We start from the raw sequence: 22412 nt of genomic DNA, 5'->3' as shown, positions 1-22412 counted from the left end.
AATGGACAAAAGCGGCCTTGCAGCAATTTTGGCCTTTTCTTGAATGAAGGCAGCATTTGCTGAGGAATGGTTCGCAACGGTTCAATAGTGAGGATTTAAGCTTGCAACAATCAACGTTGGAAAAAAAAAAAGATTTACAAGAATATACTTCTCTTTTACAACAAAAAAAAAGAACTTCTTTCCAAACTTCAAATTCAGCATGTTGATTGTTATGACATTGTTTGGATAGGAGATTATTTGAAAAAAAAAGAGATTATTTGAAATAATTACTATAGTACTTTCTACAATGTAATATATATGTGTGAGATAACAAGGTGATTGAGAAGCTAAAAAAAGTTGTTGGAAAATTTATTTATGATGGAAGACACACTTGATCAAGTCATAATAACATTTAGGGATAATTTCAGAAACCTCCCTCGAGGTTTTCTGACAGGTATCGAGCCAGTACAATAATAAATACTTGCTCAAATTAAATACAAATTTTGTATCTACTGGTAAGTAGGGTCGAATCCACAGAAATTGAGAAAAATTTGTTTCTTCTAAAGTACGGAGAGCGGGGGATTTTTATAAAATTAGGAATAATTAAACAACTCAAACAGAGATAAAAATAAATAAATAATCCAATTAATAAAATATATTCACGAAGGTAAGTAGGAATTAAATCGATGGTAGACAAACTCTAGTAAAAAATACAACCTCACAGACACAGTCCATTTATCCGATCATTAATGCAAAGATGGTTCGCTCAATTCATTAACAGGTTAGTTATAGTCGTCAACAAGTTCTGACGATCAACCTTTTTTTTAATTTATTGATGACCAAGGTACAACCATTAATCACTCCTAACCCGGAAATAACTGTAGGTACGACCGTAGGATTTAATTTTCTAATTGCATGAAGAATTAGAAAAGCCTAACCCTAATTAATAACACACTAAGAGGGTTATTTAAATTAGATTGCACGTTCCCCTAACGTCTGTAAACGCTAGTTACCACTAATATTAATTGACTAAACAATTACGGATTTAGTTGATTAATTTGGCAATAGATTATTGGGTCACTTTGAATATCGGATCCTAGTCATTCAGTTAATGAAATAATCTCTAGAAATTAAAATAGAGAATGCACAAATATCAAAAAATTGAAGGAATGAGTTGAGATTAGTTCGATCTCACAGATATTTGGGACTGTATCGTTGAGTTGATCTCAGACTAGATCAAGAAATTAGCCACGCCACATAGAGAAGTTCTCACGCCAACACGTAGAATTTTTGAACATCAAATCGTGTTCCCCCTAAACAATGTAATATGTTTCATGCAAAAAGTAAAGGAACAAAGAGGAAAAACTATGCTCCTGTCTTGTGGCTTCCAAGCAAAGACGAAAAGAAAAAGAATCCTCGTCTAAAACAATTTTTTGTCAGCAATGATACATTTGTATAACCTACTCAATTCTAATCTAGGGGGAGGGGGAGCCTAAGGAGGTTGTGGTAAGGGGCTAGTGGGTATACAGACCTAACTAGACCAAGGGAGTGTTATGGCACAACTCTTAGATTTTTTTCGCTGCAAGTGAGGTTTGAACCCTCACCAACAACCCAAGGAGGGACTTAAGCCCCTCCCTAGTGACCACTGAGCCATTGGCCCAGGGGTTTCTAAAACAATGACTAGGCTCTATTCTAGTCAGTCTCCTAGCCAAATAAGGAAACAAACAAAGATAAAGCAGCTAACCAAAATTTACTTTTTTCTTGTTTCCTAATACTAGTAAACTACTAGTCACAAAAGGAAAAAGGATTGGTTTAGCACATCGTGGAGCCAAATTTGTAACTATTCTGGAAGCTTCCCACATGCACAGCATATTCTCAAGAAAGTCTCCCTTTGTAGCACTTTTTACTCCGCCTCCTGTAATTAGGTCCAAATACCAAATATAAGTATACTTCAACAATTAAAACAATATTTGTCAAGGATAAAAAGGGAAATTAACCATAAATTTAATAACAAATTACGCCCTGTCATTTTTTACAGTTTCACTGCTATCCCTTGAAATTTTAAAAATATCGCTAACCTCCCTTAAAATTAATTTTCTTGTAACAAATTAGCTCAATTCTAAAAAATCAACAATAAAAAATGATTTCAAGAGTGAGAAGAATATTTCATTCCAAAAGTGCCCTTCACCTTATTACTAGTGGGTTGACTTATAATCAAAAGGGAATTTTAGTTAAAATAGAAAATAAAGACTAAAAGCATATTTGGGTTACTTTTTTTTGTGAAAAAATTTTTCTTACATATTTTTAACCATCTTTATTTCTTCATATATATCACCTTGATACCGCATATTTTTCTATAAAAACTCTAAAAAGTTGCAACCCAAATAGAACCTAAAGTTTGAGAGTCTCAATATAAGTGAGGAATATTATAACACTAGCATAAGCACGGTAAAATTCAGCAACAATGACTACTTTCCATAGAATTGCATAAAATAGTAGAATTAAAGAATTAGAGAGGAAGTTTTGTTAATTTGGAACAATATATACACGTAGTATTGGGAATTTCTCTTTGTATTAGAATTTGGAACTCGTAGTATTAGAATTCAGAAGATTTTGAACAAGATTTGGAAAAGAAAAATATCTCTTCAAGAAAAAACCACAAGAAATAAAAAATATAAAAAATGCTAAAATATGTTATGTTCTTTGAATTATTTCTTTCACTTATGAGGTCCATTATTTCACATGATTACTAAGAAATTTTCATCATTTGTAATAAAAAATAATAATAACTCTCAAGCATGTTTGGGTTAATAGAAAGGAAATGATTTTAATAGAAAAACAGGTAAATTAAAGCAAAAGAAAATAATTTCTAAACATCTTGTTTGAATTATGTATACAAAGAAAATAAAAAAATACCAAAAATTTTGGAAAAGAAAGGAAAGAGTAGATTATGTATAGTTACATTTTATTTGCAACTTAATAATATTTAATTGTAAACATATTTTAACAGTTTACGTCTTTTTGTGTGTTTTCATATTCATCTTGTTATTTTCATGAAAATTTTATGAAATAATAATGTCTCAATAGAAATTTTAATCTTTTTTGGGGGAAGAAATTACAAGAACTACTAAAATATAGAAAAAATGTTAAAATGTTAACAATTATCATTAAAAAAAAGTTTAGTATTCAAGATTTTCAAAATTTTTACATTCCAAATAATGGTTAATTTAGTACAAGTCACTAAATTATTTCTCTCCATATAACTATGATAAATTTCCTATGTTATAAGGGTAATAAAGTCATTTGAGCATCAATGAGGTAAGCATTAGATTCCAAATAGCCGATAGGGGAGGTAAGCGATATTTCTATAATCTCAAGGGAAAGCATTGAAATTGTTAAAAATCTCAGGAAAGGTTTCTTAAATTGTCTCTAACGTTTAAGTATGAAAAATCATAAAATGTAGTGAAGGTCTAAATACGCAACGGATGTTCTGTCCCACACCCTGTGCTACTCTTTATCCCACTTTTTATTATATTGCTATTTCTTCTTCACAAATATCATGTTTTAATTCTTTTTTATTTCCTTAAAATCCAATAACTATTAATTGAGTAATACACAAAATTTAACAAACTCAAAAAATCAAAATACATAAAAAATGAGATATTTTATGAATTTTCTGCTGTATTTTTTAATTTTCTATTATATATTAGTTTTTTGAAACTGTTGTATTTATTTTTTACTCAATTAATAGTTATTGGATCCTTAGCAGCCAATATGCTTTATATATATATATATCAGCCAATATGCATCTCAATCAACCTTAAAAAGTAACATAAGACAAAAGATTCACATAAGATCAGTCCTACTGTGCTTGTAAACCTTGTTGATTTGCTTGATCTTTTGACACTTAAACTGTTTCCAAGTAAATTTTCCTGTGGTAGAGAAGGGATTTCACTCCGGAAGTAAATTTTACAAACAGACAGGAACTTCTCAGTCACTAACCTGTCTCTAAACCTCCCAAAAGGAGCAGCAACAGAACAGCTATTCCCAGGGGATAACAGTCCTTAGCTATATATTCCTAGGCAATAACAATCCTTAGCAATTTCTAGGCAATAACAGTCCTCAGCTCCAGCTTCATACAACCATCAAAGGCATAACAGGATTACAGCAACTTGCTGCAAAAGATGGAAGAAGTCAATATTGAAGTTGTGATTATGGTGCCAATGAGAACTATCATCCAATTCTTCTGTAATTTCTTCAATTACAGCTTGAAGTTGTTCAAATTACCAGTAGGTTCTTCGTATCACATTAGTCCTTCTTCAGCTGAAACATTTTCTTGGAACAGCCTCTCTCGTGCCTTTATTGCCTGCATCAGTTGAAGGCTTCTAAGTGATGAAGAGAATCAAAACATTTCCAGATTTGGTCTAAGTAGCTCAACAGATTTAAGAAAAATGTCAGACAGAAGACCTGTTTTTCCCAATTTGTGCATATTGTTACAATAAAGAGCAGTAAACTTTGTACAGTAGCACCGGATAGGATACCGATCCAAAGACCTTTCCCTCTTATCTTTACCATGAAACCTAATGCAAGAGCAATAGGAATTCCAACAAGATAAAATGACGCAAGATTGACATAGGCTCCAATATGCTGCCAGCCACATCCTCTTGCAACACCTGAAAGAAGCAATTGGATTACAAGGCAACAGCAGCCAATTATCCAACCTCAATCCCCTCTTCCCTTTTCCCTCCAATATAACAATGCAGAGAAAGCAAAACAAAAGAGAATAAACTTACCCGAAAGGGTTCCTTGTAGACTATCCATTAAAACAGATAGACAAACTAGGGGAGCCATGGTTGTGACGTAATCCACAACATCTTTGTCACTGCTAAAAACATAGCCAAAAACATGCCGGCTAGCAAAGAGGGCTCCATCTACTATTATCACCTCTGTGACAGCAAGAACCATCACACCAACTACAGAAACTCGAGCACCTTCTGGGTTTCCTGCTCCTAACTCATTTGAAACTCTGGTGCTGAAGAAAAACAAAATGAACAGTTAACATCAGCATATTTTCATCATTTACCAAAGAGACACCAGCAAAAATGGATTCCCGTGTGTTCAACATACCTTACTGCAGCAGCAAGTCCATACGGTATTGCATATAGTGTAACAATAGTGTTTAGGCTGTTCACAGAATCCCAATGAAAAGTTAGGCTATTGCATCAAGATCAATTTATCCCTTTGTTTCTTCCAGAAGGGTGATAAGAACGTACCAGACAGATAGGACAGATGTTTCAAGCTGTGGGTTTGGCAGAAGGCCTGATAACAAAATCAAAATTTCATATGACCACCATTCAAGGCTGCAATTATCAATGCCAAATCCTTTACAACCTAAAGATATTTCATTTCTGAGGCACTAAAATAGATGCAAACATGGAGATTACCATATCATGACAGCTGAAGGAATAGCAAAGCGGAAAAATTCTTTCACTCCGTATAACACCTCCCTTGAAATTGGAGCACGGGTTTTTTCACAGGAAGAAGAGCAGCTCATGTACAAACCGAGAATAATTACGTTCAACCACATTGAAATACCAATAGCTAATGCAGCTCCATGATTCTCTAATCCAGAATTGTGTACAAGCACCCAACATATGAGTATGTGGAAAGAAATTGAGATGCAGGAACTTACGAGCATGGGAAAAATCAGACTTTGCATTTGAAAGTACCGAACAAGTGGTTGAAGAGTTGCATAGCCAAAGAGTGCTGGAATAAGCCAGGTGGCAAATATTCCAGCTTCATGTGAAATCAGAGGATCTTGTCCAGTCAAAGCGAGAATTTTTCCCAGGTACATCCAGATGATAGAGAGAGGGATACAAACAATGAGGAGACAAAAGATAGCAGTATACGTATGGGTTCCAAGCTTTAGATATTGCTGGGCTCCATAAGCTTGCCCACATAGAGTTTCGAGAGCACTTGCCATCCCTGACTGTTTAAAAAATGAATTGTCCATTTTGATTAGAATCATTTCACGAACTCATAGTTGTTAGTAATAGTTTGTAATGAGAAAGTTGAAATTCATTGTCTTACATTGAAAGAGGATAGAGTGCTCATTGTCTATATATATATATCCTTGTCTTGTTTCCTTAACAAACTTGGTCCAAAATATTAGTTTAAAGGGAAAGTTAAGTGGGAAAGTTATTTCAGTTTATATCTCATACACTTGAATATGAATTGAAAGATATATAAAACTTCTTGACAAAGGCACTTGGGCACTTGGGGCACCTTGGACCTTAGGGCGTTCTGATTAGGGTAGGGTGTTAATTAATTGTCTGAATATTTATTTTAGATAATTAATTAGAAGTAGTTAATGACTGTTACATTTAGCAGACATATCTGTTAAATGGTTAACTACCTATACACCTATTCAATAAGGATTGCATCCTTTGATAGTGTCTTGGATAGGTGTTTCAACTCTTTAAAATAGTAGGATTTTGACAGAATTAAATCACTTTTTTCATTGATAGTTCTTAGACTTTGTTGTATCCTAGAGATAATTTGTCTAATATAGAGGCATATAACACCTTAAGGAAAGTGTTTTCACACCTCAAAGTCTCTGCATTTGTTTAGTTTAGATTAGTTATTTACTATATTTCCTACAATCTTAAGGTGTTATTCTCAACAATGGAGTCAAGTTCTGAATCCGCTTTCAAAGTGATGAATTAGGACTTTGTCAAGTTGGACAGATTCGACGGCACTAACTACTCCCGTTGGAAGGATAAGATGACGTTTTTCTTGACAACTTTGAAGATTGCTTATGTTCTAGATCCTTCACTTCCTGAAATTCCAGTGCCTAAAGATGATGATTTTGATGAAGTCAAGGCACAACGCAAGAAACGGGAAGAGGACGAGTTGTTGTGCAGAGAACATATCATGAATACTCTTTCTGACCGCTTGTATGATCTGTATACTGCAGTCAAGTCGTCAAAGGAAATCTGGAATGCATTGGAGTACAAGTATAATACGATGAAACAAGGTGTGGACAAATTTCTGATTATGCAATATTTTGAATTTCGTATCACTGAGAATTCTTCTCTTATGGATCAAATTCTTCTCTTATGGAAGTATCTGAATCTTTGCACGTTGGAGCAATAATAGCCAAACTTCCAACCAGTTGGAATGATATAAGAAAAAGTTGCTCAACACTACTGAAACATTCACTATAGATCAGATTCTGAAACATTTGGGTATTGAAGAAGATACCAGAAATCTTCAAAAGAAGCAAACAGAATCTGATATTAAAGTGAATGCTTTAAGTGAGAAGAATTCACAGAATTTTTCTGGTTCCAAAAGAAAGTCTCCAGAAGCAAATACATCTAAGAACAAGAAAAAGAATAGAGTCTGCTATAAGTATGGCAAAAAGGACATTACAAGCGTGAATGTAAGGCAGATTGCAACAAAAAGCAAAAGAAAGACAATGCCAAAAATGCAAATCTGGTTGAACAAGAAGTTACTGAGATTGTTGCAATGGTTTCACATTAGAACATTGGCATGATTTCTGAGTTGCATATGGCTGCTGCAACCAAATCGTGTAACTGGTGCTATGATTCTGGTGCCACTGTGCACGTTTGTAACGATAAGTCCCAATTCAAGACTTATGAAGAAGTTCCTGATGGTCATGAAGTATTGATGGGAAACCATAATACAACAAAGGTTCTTGGCAAAGGAAGTGTAGACTTGCAATTTACTTTAGGAAGGAAACTTATATTGGTCAATGTACTTCATGTTCTAGAAATTAGGAAAAATCTTGCGTCGGCTGATGCTTTAAACAAAAAGGGGCTAAAGGCTATACTAGAGTCTGATAAGGTTATCTTCTCTATGAATAGTGTATTTGTAGGCAAGGGATACTTTTGTGATGGAATGTTCAAACTATGTATCAATAAAGATAATATTTCTGCGTATGTTGTAGATGCTTCATATTCTCTCTGACATGGTAGATTAGCACATGTAATCATAAAATTTTGCAGTTTATGTCTAAACATGGGTTGATTTCGTTTAAAGATAATGCTGAAAAAAGATGTGAAACATGCATACAAGCAAAAATGACCAGATTACCTTTTCCTAAAGCAGAAAGAAACAATTATTTGTTAGATCTTGTTCATTCTGACGTTTGTGAATTAAATGGGTTTCTAACAAGAGGAGGAAATAGGTATTTCATCACATTCATTGATGATTATTCAAGATATGCGTATGTTTACTCGATGAAAATGAAAGATGAGTCATTTCACATGTTTAAGTGTTACAAAAATCTTGTGAAAAATCAACTAGGAAAGAAAATTAAAATTTTGAGAAGTGATAGAGCTGGAGAATATTTCCCTACTAATTTTTCTCAATTTTGTGAAGAAAATGGGATAATACACCAAACTAGTGCACCATATACCCCGCAGCAAAATGGTTTGATAGAAAAAAAAAATAGAACTTTAGAAAATATGATAAATGCTATGATTATAAGTTCTGGACTGCCTAAAAATTTGTGGGGAGAGGCTTTACTGGTTACTTGTCATATACATAATCGAGTAACTTTGCTTAAATCCAAGATATCACCATATGATTTATGGAAAGGTGGAAAACCAAACTAAACTTGACGTATTTTCGATTTTAGAATTGTATAGCCTTTTATAGAGTCCCTGATCATAAAAGAACTAAATTAGAACCTCGAGCACTTAAAAGTGTGTTTGTAGGCTATGCTGAAAATTGAAAAGCATATTGATTGCTAGATTTAGATTCTAATGTCATTGTGGAATCTAGAGATGTCGAATTTTTAGATGATAAATTTTTTTATAATTCGACAATGAGTACGGATTCAAGTCAAGAGCCACTACCCATGTCCAATGCTGGACTCTCTACTAATAATAAAAGGAATGTAGGCGACGTTCCAAGTGAATTGAGGAGAAGTCAAAGACAGTGGAAGGAAAAACATTTATCCTCTGATTTTATAGATTCACAAGCTATTGCTTTTTCAGTTGAAGGCGATAGACAATTTCTACTTGACAAGATTCCTGTCTTGTTAAATGTAAAAGATGGCTCTAAAACTTTTAGTGAAACTATGAAATCAAAAGATGCATCGTTTTGGAGAAAGGCAATTAATGATGAAATGGATTCATTATTGAGTAATCATATTTGGATTCTAGTTGATTTGCCTTTGGGTTCTAAGTCAATTGGTTTTAAGTGGGTATTTCAAAAAAAATATGATACTGATGGTTCTGTACAAACTTTTAAGGCAAGGTTAGTAGCTAAAGGATTTAGGCAAAAAGAGGGAATCGATTATTTTGATACTTATGCACCAGTGGCCAAAATTACATCTATAAGAGTACTATTAGCATTGGCTTCAATGTTTGATTTGTGTGTACATCAAATAGATGTAAAAATGGCCTTTTTAAATGGTGACTTAAATGAAGAGGTGTATATGGATCAACCAGAAAGCTTTGTTCTACCTAGAAATGAAAAGAAAGTTTGCAAACTGATAAGATTTTTGTATGGTTTAAAGCAAGCACCTAAACAGTGGCATCAAAAGTTTGAATCTGCTATACTCTCTAATAGTTTTAAATATAATAATGCTGATAAGTGCATTTATTCCAAGTTTACTAGAGAGTATGGTGTGATAATTTGTCTATATGTGGATGGCATGCTAATTGTTGGTACTAATTACAAAAGCGTTGAAGAAACTAAAAAGTATTTATCTTCCATATTCAATATGAAAGCTCTAGGAGAAGTAGATATTATCTTAGGAATTAAAGTTAAAAAACATAGCGGGGGCTATTCTTAAGTCAATCTCATTATATTGAGAAAGTTTTGAACAAGTATCAACATTTGAAGGTGAAAAAAGTAAGCACTCCTTATGATCCTAACTTTAAGTTGTTTGAAAATTCTGGAAAGCCAATTGCTTAATTAGAGTACACTAGTGCAATTGGTAGTCTAATATATGCTATGCATTGTATTAGGCTAGATATTTCATATGCAGTTTGCAGACTCGCTAGCTATACTAAGAGTCCTGGTATAGAACATTGGAAAGCTATAGGTAGAGTGCTTGGATATCTTAAAAGGACAAAAGATTTAGAGTTTTCCTATAACAAATTTTCGGCTGTACTTGAAGGTTATACTGATGCAAGTTGGGTAACCAGTGTATGTGACAAAGTGTCTACTTCTGGATGGATTTTTACATTGGGTGAAGGAGCTGTTTCTTAGGTATCAAAGAAACGAACTGCCATAACTCATTCCACCATGGAGGCTAAATTTGTAGCCTTAGCAGCTGCATGCAAAGAGGCTGAATGGTTAAGAAACTTACTGTTAGACATCGAGTTGTGGCTGAAATCGATGCCAGCCATTTCTTTGCATTGTGATAGTGAAGTCACTATGTCTAGAGCGTTAAATAGAATATATAACGGCAAGTCTAGACATATAAGCCTAAGACATGAATATGTCAGACAATTATTAAATGATGACATAGTCATAGTGGTGTATGTTAGATCATTCAACAACTTAGCGGATCTATTCACTAATGCTCCCTGAAGAGATGTAATGAAAGCAACGTCATTGGGAATGGGGTTAAAAGCTTTTGTCTAAAACTACTAGTAATGGTAACGCAATCTCTGTTCTAGCACTAACACTAGATGAAAAGTTTAAACGGTAATAACAAGTTACTAATAAGTATTTGTGAGCACTAGAAATTGTATTATACCATTGCAAGGTACTAGTGCAGTTTGATGCTTAAGAGGCAGAGTATCATGCTCTTAATGAAGTTAAAAATGGTTTCATAGTGCTTTGGTAATAAAGGCTTGAAATGTACTTCACCTATATGATCATGGGAGTGGTGCCGCTCATAGCAAAAGTGGGGGTTTTCTTTTGTAAATGATCACGAATCTAGGATGGAGCACACGGCCAGTAAAAGTGCTAAAAATCATTTCCGAAACTATTCTCCGAAAAGGATATAATCTTGTGGGTGCTATTTCTGTTTTAACTTTAAAGTTATGGTTTAAGCTACGTAGCCACTATGACTTGTTAGAACAAGTGAAATACTTACACTAAGAAAAGGGTTTAAGGTCACAAACACCTTTCTCTATGCAAGATAATATAAGTGCTGATTTAATTTCATTAAAAACTAAGTGGGGGATTGTTGGTAATAATTTTTTAAGGAGAATTGTAATTTTGGTTCCCAATCTATAGTGTATGTGCGGAATTATCTCCAATCTATTTCGAAAATCAATTTTGGTCCCCAATCTATTCAATTTTACGCTAAAGTGGACAATTGACGGAATCTCTTTAATTTCAATCGGAACTAAGTCACGTGAGATCACGTGCCGGCACCTAAAACCCCTTTTTCAATTTTTTAATTTCTAAAACACATTTTTTAATATTTTCAGGTTTCTCTTGCCTTTTGTCTTATTAAACAAAGACATACAAAGGGTAATCTCACAATCCAAATTATTTCTCTTGTTGGCCGCTGCCTTCAAATCCCCAAAACCCATGGCACGAGTAAGAAGCTCAGCTTGGCCTCCAAGTCCAAGTCTCGTTCTTGCCTCCATTAGTAATGGAGATAATCTGTAATCAATGCCAGAGACGGACCCAATTCAACTCTCCTGCACAAACAACAGGAGCAGCAGCAGCAGCAGCAACAATACTACTTCATAAGCAAGCAAGCAAACAACCGAGATAAAAGAACAGATGATAATAATTGGAAATCAATGGGATTATACGGACCAAATCATCAAAGGGATTATACTGGTAAGTATATTCTTTCCCTATTAGCCATTCTTCACCGTTGAACTGGAATAAGCATTCAATTAAAATTGGTAGGTCATGCTTACAGTTGGAACAGACACTTCATCGGTGACTATAGAATGGGTCTTGTCTCTTTTGCTCAACCATCTCGAGGTGCTAGAGAAAGCTCGAGCTGAATTGGATGCTCAAGTAGGGACTGATCGATTGGTCGACGAACATGATCTATCCAATCTTCCTTATCTTCATAACATTATTTCAGAAACACTTCCGTTGTACCCAGCAGCACCAATGCTAGTGCCACATGAGTCATACGATGACTATAAAATTGGGGGATACAATATTCCGCGAAGGCACAATTTTGCTAATTAATGCATGGGCAGTTCACAGGGACCCAAACGTATGGGATGATCCAACAAGCTTCAAGCCAGAGAGATCCGAAGGCTTGCAGGTTCAGCCATCAAAGCTGATTCCATTTGGGATGGGAAGGATCTTGCCCTGGTTCTAGCCTAGCACAGCGGGTGGTGGGTTTGGCCTTGGAATTTCTAATTCAGAATTTTGATTGGAAAAGAATTGACGAGGAGGAAATTGATCTGGTTGAAGGGACAGAAGTGTCCATGCCAAAAGCCAAACCACCAAAAAAAACGTATTTTAGAAATAAAAAATTGAAAAAGAGGTTTTAGGTGCCGACACGTGATCTCACGTGACTTAGTTCCGATTGAAATTGAAGGGATTCCGTCAATTGTCCACTTTAGCGCAAAATTGAATAGATTGGGGACCAAAATTATTTTTTGAAATAGATTGGGGATAATTCCGTGCGTACACTATAGATTGGCATGGGGACCAAAATTACAATTCTCCCTAATTTTTAATGAGAAAGTTGAAGTTTATTGTCTCACATTGAAAGAGGATAGAGTGCTCATTGTCTATATGTGTGTGTGTGTGTATATATATATATATATATCTTTGTCTTGTTTCCTTAACAAACTTGTTCCAAAATATTAGTTTGGGGGGAAAGTTTGGTGGGAAAATTATTTCAGTTTATATCTCATACACTTGAATATGAATTGAAAGATATATAAAACTTCTTGACAAGGGCACTTGGGCACTTGGGGCACCTTGGACCTTGGGGCTTTTTTATTAGGGTAGGGTGTTAATTAATTGTCTAAAATATTTATTTTAGATAATTAATTAGAGGTAATTAATGACAGTTACATTTGGCAGACATATCTGTTAAATGGTTAACTATCTATACACCTATTCAATAAGGATTGCATCATTTGATAGTATCTTGGATAGGTGTTTCAATTCTTTAAAATAGTAGGACTTTTACAGAATTAAATCACTTTTTTCATTGATAGTTCTTAAACTTTGTTGTATTCTAGAGGTAATTTGTCTAATATAGAGGCAAATAACACCTTAAGGAAAGTGTTTTCACCTCGAAGTCTCTGCATTTGTTTAGTTTAGATTAGTTATTTACTATATTTCCTACAATAGTAAGTCACTAATCTTATCTTCAAATTAACGCATCTACGCCAAATGTACTACTCCTAGTCATTTCTGTACTATACCGGGTCTACTTTTGCAAATTAAAGCCACCACCATTTATCACCACTGCCACTCCCACTGTCATCTCCCCATCAGTTCTTCCGAAAACCAGCCATGTTCATAATCCCCACCGGATTAAATGGCCTGGCAGCATTGAGCAAACCGAAAAACACAGCTTTTCTAGAGTTGTATATGTAGATACTTGTTTTCTAATGAGTTGTATTCAGGGGTACTTAATAGAACTCTTTGTCATGCCAGGAATCTTCTAATCACATATAAGATGGCAGCAATAGTCTTGAAAATTTTGCATCTTCAATTCTCTATGCTGTAAGCATATGAATGTAATTGCTTCCGCTTTTCATCATCATGATCATAACGGACAAATGTCACAGAATCTCCGAAAAAAGTTAGCAAAGCGAAATTTTTGGGCAAGACCATGTATCTGAAAGTTGAAATTCATCTTCCCTCACAACTGATGATTAGAGCTGCTGAGTTGCATAGTTACTTAGCTATCACCTATACAATAAAAATTATGGTGAAGGCTTCTTCTTTTACTTTTCTCTACCATGACCATCTGAAAGTTGACACTCATATTCCTGCATAACAGGTGACTATGAAGTACAATTCCGCAGTTACTTATCCATCACCTATAAAATGAATAATTATGGAGAACACTTTTCCTTTTTCGTTTCTTTGCTACCAAAATAAAATCTTCCAAAGACTTCTAATTTATGGAGGCAAAATGGGTCATACTTCCAATAACATAAAGTTCTATTTAGCATAGTAAAACGTCATCTTTCTTTTTAACCATGCTACACACAATGGTTCCACAAGTCACAACTGCCTAAGTGCTTTACCCTGTATTGTCACTGAAAGTCAGAAAGCAGTGCTACCACAAAGAGAAGGTGACATCTCTTTTTCAAAGTGACTGTATGCACATAAATAACCAACCATCCTTGCTAATACAACTAGCAAAAAGTACTCTGAATTACCAAAATGAAAAAAAGAAGAAGCAAGAGCATTCAACTTTTTCACATTTCTATACTCTCTTTTGATAGCAAAACCATTTCCTTGTGTCTTCTGAAAATGCCTAAGGAATTTAGATTGGTAGAAGGAAAGATCAAGACATGTAATTCTGTTATCTTGTGGCCCTAAATCCCAATTACCTGCATTGTGCAAAATTTGACAATTCTACTTCTCTATCTTGCTGCATAAGGTGTAAATGGTGCTGGTCAATTTTCAACCATTGCTAAGATTTATTTAATCAACCACCGATGGCAAAAATTATCATCCACTTTGATTTTGACCTTTATCATCCAAGCTGAAGTGTTACAACAAAGTACACCATTACTGCCTACTACTAATCAACAGGAAATTGAAAGGGGATATTTAAGTAACAAAAGTATCTCCACGGGAATTTGGCAAAGTATTCTTTCCAATCATGACATTCCTAATTCTAAAAGTTCTTTGACTCGTGCTATCAAAATATTCAACAGTCATATCTTCTATTCTCTTCACTGATCAGGACAAGAAAAACGAAGAATAAAACGAAAATGAGAAATCCTTGGATAAAGCTAATGATTTTTCAATACGTAACAATACTAATGGTTCTATTCAACCTTCAAAATCCTTATTCATTTGACTTGGAGCACTACCATATTGGGACTACTGTACTGGTAACATCGTTCAATTATTTGTAAGATGTTTTTTAAAAAAAGAGAGAGAATAATCACTTTATTCAAAGCAACAACATCTAAAATTTTCACAATATCGTCAGAGGGAAGGAGGAAAAGCATAAAGAAGTGCATAGTTGTGAAGCTAAATCTTGTAAACATTTTTTTAATCAATAATCATCAGACTTTTTTTTTTTAATCAAGATTGGGACTGAATTTTAAGTTTTAATTACCCTTCATTCCTTCTGCCTCGAACATATCAAACGAAAAAACTGTGACAAGAAATGCTATGGTGACAGAAAATAGAATAGAAAGTAGAAGCAGCTCACATGTAAAAACAAGCATATAAAAAAACAATAAGGCCAAGAAAAGAGGCAAAGTAAAGGCTACTCACAAGAAGACTGAAGCCAGTAACAGCACAAAGAGAAATGGCTATGGTGGAGCTTGAAAGTGAAAGTTCACCCAAGTGCCCAACCATCATCAAAGATATAACTTCGACCAAGAACTGGCATAGAGTCACACCCACCATAGGTCCCGCTATGCAGCAAAGTCTCTTCATTTCTTGGCCTATAAGTCCCCATATTAGCCTTTCTGCCTTCACTTCTCTCTCTTTTACTAACAACCCTTCTTCCATTCTCTTTGTATATGCGTAGCTGAAGAGCTTTGAGCGTTCTTCACTCCAGAGACTGCCCCTTCAAATACTAGGATTAATGACAGAGACAGAAAGACGACCATTGTGATTTTTATTTTTTGGGGCAGTCCCAACTTTCAAGTGGGTTGGCTCTCCGACCATTGTGAGTGACAATCGTGTCATAATGACTTGAATTAGCACAACAGATGTTGACACTTAACAACGAACAACGAATAAGACAGAAATCCTAAGAATATAAAGATGGGAGTTGATGTTAAGTACAGTAACCTGAGGTCCTCTATGGGCACCATTAGTGCGTGGACTTCCTTGGAAATTTGCAAATGTTGTTGCTGACATGGCAGTGAAGTGAATGTGCTGAAGTTTGTTAGTTGTGGGTTGTTTTTACTTTAATGCCCTTTTTTGGCAAGACAGTAAAATGGTTGGCTTAGGTGTCTATTGTTTAAGTGATAAGCAACTTTGCATGCTTTGTTTAATTTCTTTAGTGCTTTCTTTGTTGGCACTCTCTTGGTCCGTTGTTGTGAATTCCTTGTGATCAAAGCCCTCAAATTTCTCCTATAAAATGAAGATCATGTCAGCTGTTTTGCTTTCATTTCAATAATATGGCTCGCACGTTCTGTAGGTATTAAAGTATATATACTTTCTCTGCTTTCCAGTTGCTCTGTGCTAACTTTGAATACTGTTGGTAAGTTGCTCTCTTATTGTTATTTCCTTTTGCATTTGCCTATTCATTGTTTTCATTCGGAATTTTGTATGAAAACTTTGTTTGCGTAATATGGTCACCTATAACTGCTTGTTTTTACGAAATTGTGTTGTCTTTAGAATGTGTCTATAGAGTTGCATGTTAGATCAACTTGAAAGTATGGGTGATTAGCCCAGGTTTTGAAATTAGTGGAGATTTGCCTTTGCATGTGTGGATTCAGTAACTATAAGTGAAAGTGTAAGTTATTGGATTGAAGAAGCTTTTGTTATCAGCTTCGTTTGTTGGATGCATGGAGCTATTTTGTATGGATTTTTTCGTTGCTTATTATGCTTGCCCGTTATTGCTTCTTTTCACAAAGTCACCACCCAACAATCAATCTTCACCACAAGAGAGGACTACCAATCAAGCTTCACAGGATTCTGATGAATAGAGAGCATTTCCAAGATAAAAACACTGGAGCAGAAAGCTCAGGCAATACAAAAAAGCGACTAACAGAAACCATAGCCAGCCAAGCACAGCACCGCAAAGCTAACTAACAGCTAACAATGTACATAATAGAAAGCAGACAAATCTACTACTGCCAGCTACCAAATCACCACACTTCGTTTTGTCTACAGCTTATTAAGAGCCCCTTGCTCAGGCATTTTGTAACCTAAACTGAGCGCTACTTTCTTAGCTACAACTACATATTACTTCTGTTTAAATATTCCACATTTTCCACTAAAATCATAAGCAAAATTGGACACCCTCACGCAACGCCTGAGGCCTAAATAAACTAGTATTAATATACAAATCTAATATGTAGATATTATATTAGTACCCACGATTAAGATATTATTTTTACATGCTATTGTATTAGTAATATGCTGTTTTAATGCATAGGACGTACATTATGCAATTGCCACTAACAAGATCTTGGGAATGCGGTATGAGACTCTTAAGTACTACAGCATAGTTCTTCTCTATGTACTTCCTGATTTAAGTCTCAAGATGGTTAATTAAATGGACAAAAGCGATTTTGCCTTTTCTTGGATGAAGGCAGCATTGGCTGAGGAATGGCCGCAACGGTTCAATAGTGAGGATTTAAGCTTGCAACAATCAACATTGGAAAAAAAAGATTTACAAGAATATACTTCTCTTTTGCAAATAAAAAAAAAACCCTCTGTCCAAACTTAAATTCAGCATGTTGATTGTCGTGATGTTGTTTGGATAGGAGATTATTTGAAAAAAAAAAAAAGAGATTATTTGAAATAGTTACTGTAGTAAATTTTATGATGTGATATATATGTGAGATAAAAAGGTAATTGATAAGCTAAAACAAAAGTGTGTTGGAAAATATATTTATGATGGAGGACACAATTGATCAAGTCATAATAATGTTTAGGGATAATTTCAGAAACCTCCCTTGAGGTTTATTACAATTTCATTGCTATCCATTGAAGTTTTAAAAATCTCACTAACCTCCCTTGAAACTAATTTTCTCATAACAAATTAGCTCAATTTTAAAAAATCAACAATAAAAAATGATTTCAAGAGTGAGAAGAATATTTCATTCCAAAAGTACCCTTCACCTTATTACTAGTGGGTTGACTTATAATCAAAAGGAAATATTAGTTAAAATAGAAAATAAAGACTAAAACCATTTTTGGGTTACTATTTTTGTGAAAAAAATTTCTTACATATTTTTAATCATTTTTTACTTCATATAAATATCACATTGGTACAGCATATTTTTCTATAAAAATTCTAAATAGTCGCAATCCAAATGAGACCTAAAGTTTGAGAGGCTCAATTAAAGTGAGGAATATTATAACACTAGCATAAGCATAGTAAAATTCAGTAACAATGACTACTTTCTTTTCTACAGTATATTTCTTTTCTACAGTAACAAGTACTACAGTATATTTCTTTTCTATGTACTTCCTGATTTAAGTCTCAAGATGGTATAGTAAACGGACAAAAGCGGCCTTGCAGCAATTATGGCCTTTTCTTGAATGAAGGCTGCATTTGCTGAGGAATGGTTCGCAACGGTTGAATAGTGAGGCTTTAAGCTTGCAACAATCAACATTGGAAAAAAAAAGATTTACAAGAATATACTTCTCTTTTACAAAAAATAAGAAAACCTCTGTCCAAACTTCAAATTCAGCATGTTGATTGTTTGGATAGGAGATTATTTGAAATAATTATTATAGTACTTTTTACGATGTAATATATATGTGTGTGTGTAAATTAAAAAGGTGATTGAGAAGATAAAAAAAATGTGTTGGAAAATATATTTATGATGGAAGACACACTTGATCAAGTCATAATAACGTTTAGGTATAATTTCAGAAATCTCCCTTGAGGTTTTTTACAATTTCACTGCGATCCCTTGAAATTTTAAAAAAATCACTAACCTCCCTTAAAACTAATTTTCTTGTAACAAATTAGCTCAATTCTAAAAAATCAACAATAAAAAAATGATTTCAAGAGTGAGAAGAATATTTCATTCCAAAAGTGCCCTTCACCTTATTACTTGTGGGTTGACTTATAATAAAAAAGGGAACATTAGTTAAAATAGAAAATAAAGACTAAAAGCATTTTTGGGTTACTATTTTTGTGAAAAAAAAAATTCTTACATATTTTTAATCATCTTTTTACTTCATATATATCACATTGATACCACATATTTTTCTATAAAAACTCTAAAAAGTTGCAACCCAAATGAGACCTAAAGTTTGAGAGTCTCAATATAAGTGACGAATATTATAACACTAGAATAAGCACAGTAAAATTCAGTAACAATGATTACTTTCCATAGAATTGCATAAAATAGTAGAATTAAAGAATTAGAGAGGAAGTTTTGTTAATTTGGAATCAATATTTACACGTAGTATTGGGAATTTCTCTTTGTATTGGAATTTGAAACTCTTAGTATTAGAATTCAGAAGATTTTGAACAAGATTTGGAAAAAAAAAAATATCTCTTCAAGAAAAAACAAGAAGAAATAAAAAAAAATGCTAAAATATGTTATGTTCTTTGAATTATTTCTTTTAGTTATGAGGTCCATTATTTCACATGATTACTAAGAAATTTTCATCATTTGTAATAAAAAAAATAACTTTCAAGCATGTTTGGGTTAATAGAAAGGAAATGATTTTAATAGAAAAACAAGTAAATTAAAGCAAAAGAAAATAATTTCCAAACATCTTGTTTGAATTACGTATACAAAGAAAATAAAAAAATACCAAATATTTTGGAAAAGAAAGGAAAGAATAGATTATGTATAGTTACATTTTATTTGTAACTTAATAATATTTAATTGTAAACATATTTTAACATGTGTGTTTTCATATTCATCTTGTTATTTTCATGAAAAATTTATGAAATAATAATGTCTCAATAGAAATTTTAATCTTTTTTGGGGGAAGAAATTACAAGAACTACTAAAATATAGAAAATTTTTTTAAATGTTAACAATTATCATTATAAAATTTAGTATTCAAGATTTTCAAAATTTTTACATTCCAAATAATGGTTAATTTAGTACAAGTGGCTAAATTATTTCTCTCCATATAACCATGTTAAATTTCCTATGTTATAAGGGTAATAACGTCATTTGAGCATCAATGAGGTAATCATTGGATCCCAAATAGCCGATAGGGGAGGTAAGAGATATTTCTAAAATCTCAAGAGAAAGCACTGAAATTGTTAGAAATTTCAAGGAAGGTTTCTTAAATTATCCCTAACGTTTAAGTATGAAAAATCATAAAATGTAGTGAAGGTCTAAATATGAACTAGTGAAGGTGAAAACTCACTTATTAAGAAATAAAGATTGTGCTCATACATTTGTAAATCTTAAATTCTTTTAGTATAAAAAAAGACGGGAAAATAGATGAGGCAGAAAAAGAACAAGAAATGCTATGGTGACACAGTGAAAACCAAAGTAGAAGCTCGCTGCCTCTTCGCATGCATGCAAGTTTTCAACGTCCTGTAAGCTTGAAAAATACAAGAATACGTCAGGAAAGGCCAGGCGAAATGGGACGAAAGGAAAGAAACCTCCGAAAACACTGAAGCCAGTAACACTACAAAAAGAAATGGCTATGGCGGAGCTAGAAAGTGAAAGTACACTGAAGCGCCCAACCATCATCAAAGATATGACTTCGAGCAAGAACTGGGATAGAGTCACAGCCACCACAGGTTCAGCCAGCTATACAGCACGGTCTCTTCACTTCTTGGTCCATGACTCCCCACGTTTGCCTCTCTCTCTTCACTTCTCGCTCTTTCACCAACAACCCTTCTTCCAATTTGTATGTATATCTGTATCTCAAGCCGTATCCGGTGGCAGAGCCATATGTAATCAATCTTCTTGACTGATTAGCTACAGTCCAAATTCGCTGACAGCGATTTTGTTGGTATATATATATATATATATTTTTGGTAGAAATCGGGAAACATATTAAATAACCAGAGGTTTATCCTATCTATTACAAAGCAAAAGAGAGAGTCCGGGGGAGACAGACTCCTGTCACGTCCTCATCGCAGCTCGAAGCTGATCCGCTCGATTCAAGAAAAGTTTAATAAACCTAATCTTTCATTTAATTTAACTGAGTTGAATTTGAAATTAAATATTAGACACGAATTAAATGTGAATCGAATTTAAACATTATTAGACTTAAATCCAATATGAATCTGACCGTTTAATCTGCATATATATATAATTATATATCTAAACATATAATATTAATACTTTATACTTGTGAGTTATGTGTCAAAATATATTAATATATATAAGAAATATTAAATAAACAAAATTATGTCAAAAGATTTAGAAGGACAAGTTTTAGTACGAACAAATTTAGGACCTTTGAAGATATATTTACGATTGATCATGTTTAATTACTATTTTTCATGTATTTTGATCTAATTGGATATATTATTATTAGAAAATTCTTGATTTACATACTTTTTAATGAATTGTTACTGATTTGTGTATAGTTTTAATGTTATGGTCGTATGGATATTAAACTAGTTTTAAAATTTAATAGTTATAGTAATTATATTAAAGAAATTAAGGAATAATTAATAAACTTGGACTAATCCCAAATTAGACTCATAGTCCAAATATTTTATGAGTTAAATATGAGTTTCACATTTATCAATCTGAAACTCATAATATAAAATCTAAAAGTGATATTAGCTATATGAGTTGAGTCTAAACTTGTTAAAACCTAATTTAGGTACTCCGATTGACAAGCCTATCCTCATCAAAGACAAAAGCAAGTTCTTAAGGACAATATCAAAAGTTACAAAAGCTGGACTCTAGTCTGCCTCACATTTTAACTAACATGTCGGCACAGATGTTCGCCTCGCGATAGACATGGAAGATTTTAGCATTTTGCAGCTGCAAAAGGAGGAATCTCCAATCCGAGATGATAGGGTGTAGACAATGGCTAGGATCTCTGTTTTCAAATTCGGACCGGATCGGTCGGTTGAACCGAAAATCGATCAATTATTCAGTTCGAGTGAACTTTAAAAACTGAAAGATTAAAAAATCGGTCAAATCTGGTCAAAAACCGGATTTGACCCGATTTGACCGGAAAAATAAAGAACCGGGCTTGTCATCACCATGGTTTTCGTCGGCAGCCTTTTTTGACTTTTTTCCGGAGACAACGGGAGGGAAGCATATTCGGAGATTTTGAGCCATGATGAAAGAATCTTTTTTTTTTTTTTAAAGGTCAAAATATCTTTAATATTATATTTTGACCCCTAGGTTGTTAAAAATTATTAATATACCTCAAATATTTCATACTTTATAAACGTTGTCTTAAAGTTTGGTGTTATTTTTCAATTAAGTCTATAATTTTAATTATAAACTTGTTAATGCTCATTAAATAATATAAATTGCTACTTAATTGTTCTAATTTCTTTGTATTTTCTTGTTAAATATATTTAAAATATCAAATATATATGAATACACCTTTATTAATATTAATATATTATTAGGTATTTTACATATAATATTTTAATTTTTAAATAATTTTTATTTATGATGTCATCCGGTTCAACCCCGATCGAACCCGATTGAACCCATTGACCCCTGAGC

The 22412-nt window shown here is 33.5% G+C and overlaps 1 protein-coding gene across 2 annotated transcripts; it reads right to left on the bottom strand.

Annotated features, from left to right (window-relative positions):
- Positions 1-1284: 1284 nt before the first annotated feature.
- LOC113718678 (protein DETOXIFICATION 12-like) lies at positions 1285-15704 on the bottom strand. 2 transcript variants are annotated; one of them, XR_011824930.1, is made up of 9 exons: positions 15370-15704; positions 5424-5968; positions 5253-5339; positions 5107-5163; positions 4773-5011; positions 4447-4652; positions 4267-4345; positions 3982-4154; positions 1285-1894 (listed from the first exon to the last, which is right to left on the bottom strand). XR_011824930.1 is itself a non-coding variant. In XM_027243566.2 (8 exons), exons 1-7 carry the CDS (start codon positions 15607-15609, stop codon positions 4283-4285), a joined length of 1437 nt encoding a protein of 478 aa, XP_027099367.1. In that variant the 5' UTR covers positions 15610-15704; the 3' UTR covers positions 3825-4154; positions 4267-4282. The 2 variants fall into 2 exon arrangements, 1 of the variants encoding a protein (XP_027099367.1); XM_027243566.2 differs by lacking the exon at positions 1285-1894 and having other exon boundaries at positions 3825-4154.
- Between the last annotated feature and the right edge of the window lie 6708 nt (positions 15705-22412).

The sequence above is a fragment of the Coffea arabica genome, chromosome 11e (assembly GCF_036785885.1).
Source record: "Coffea arabica cultivar ET-39 chromosome 11e, Coffea Arabica ET-39 HiFi, whole genome shotgun sequence".
Taxonomy (NCBI): Eukaryota; Viridiplantae; Streptophyta; class Magnoliopsida; order Gentianales; family Rubiaceae; genus Coffea; species Coffea arabica.
The sequence above is the reverse complement of the archived record's forward strand: the minus strand, read 5'-3'. Positions and strand labels throughout refer to the sequence as shown.

Excerpts from the sequence above, each read along its gene's own strand:
- LOC113718678 (XM_027243566.2), bottom strand. The coding sequence starts at position 15,609 with ATGGAAGAAGGGTTGTTAGTAAAAGAGAGAGAAGTGAAGGCAGAAAGG. Across the intron at positions 5,340-5,423 it reads CCTTCAGCTGTCATGATATG|CCTTGAATGGTGGTCATATG; the intron begins GTAATCTCCATG and ends TGATAATTGCAG. Across the intron at positions 4,653-4,772 it reads TCTACAAGGAACCCTTTCGG|GTGTTGCAAGAGGATGTGGC; the intron begins GTAAGTTTATTC and ends TGCTTCTTTCAG.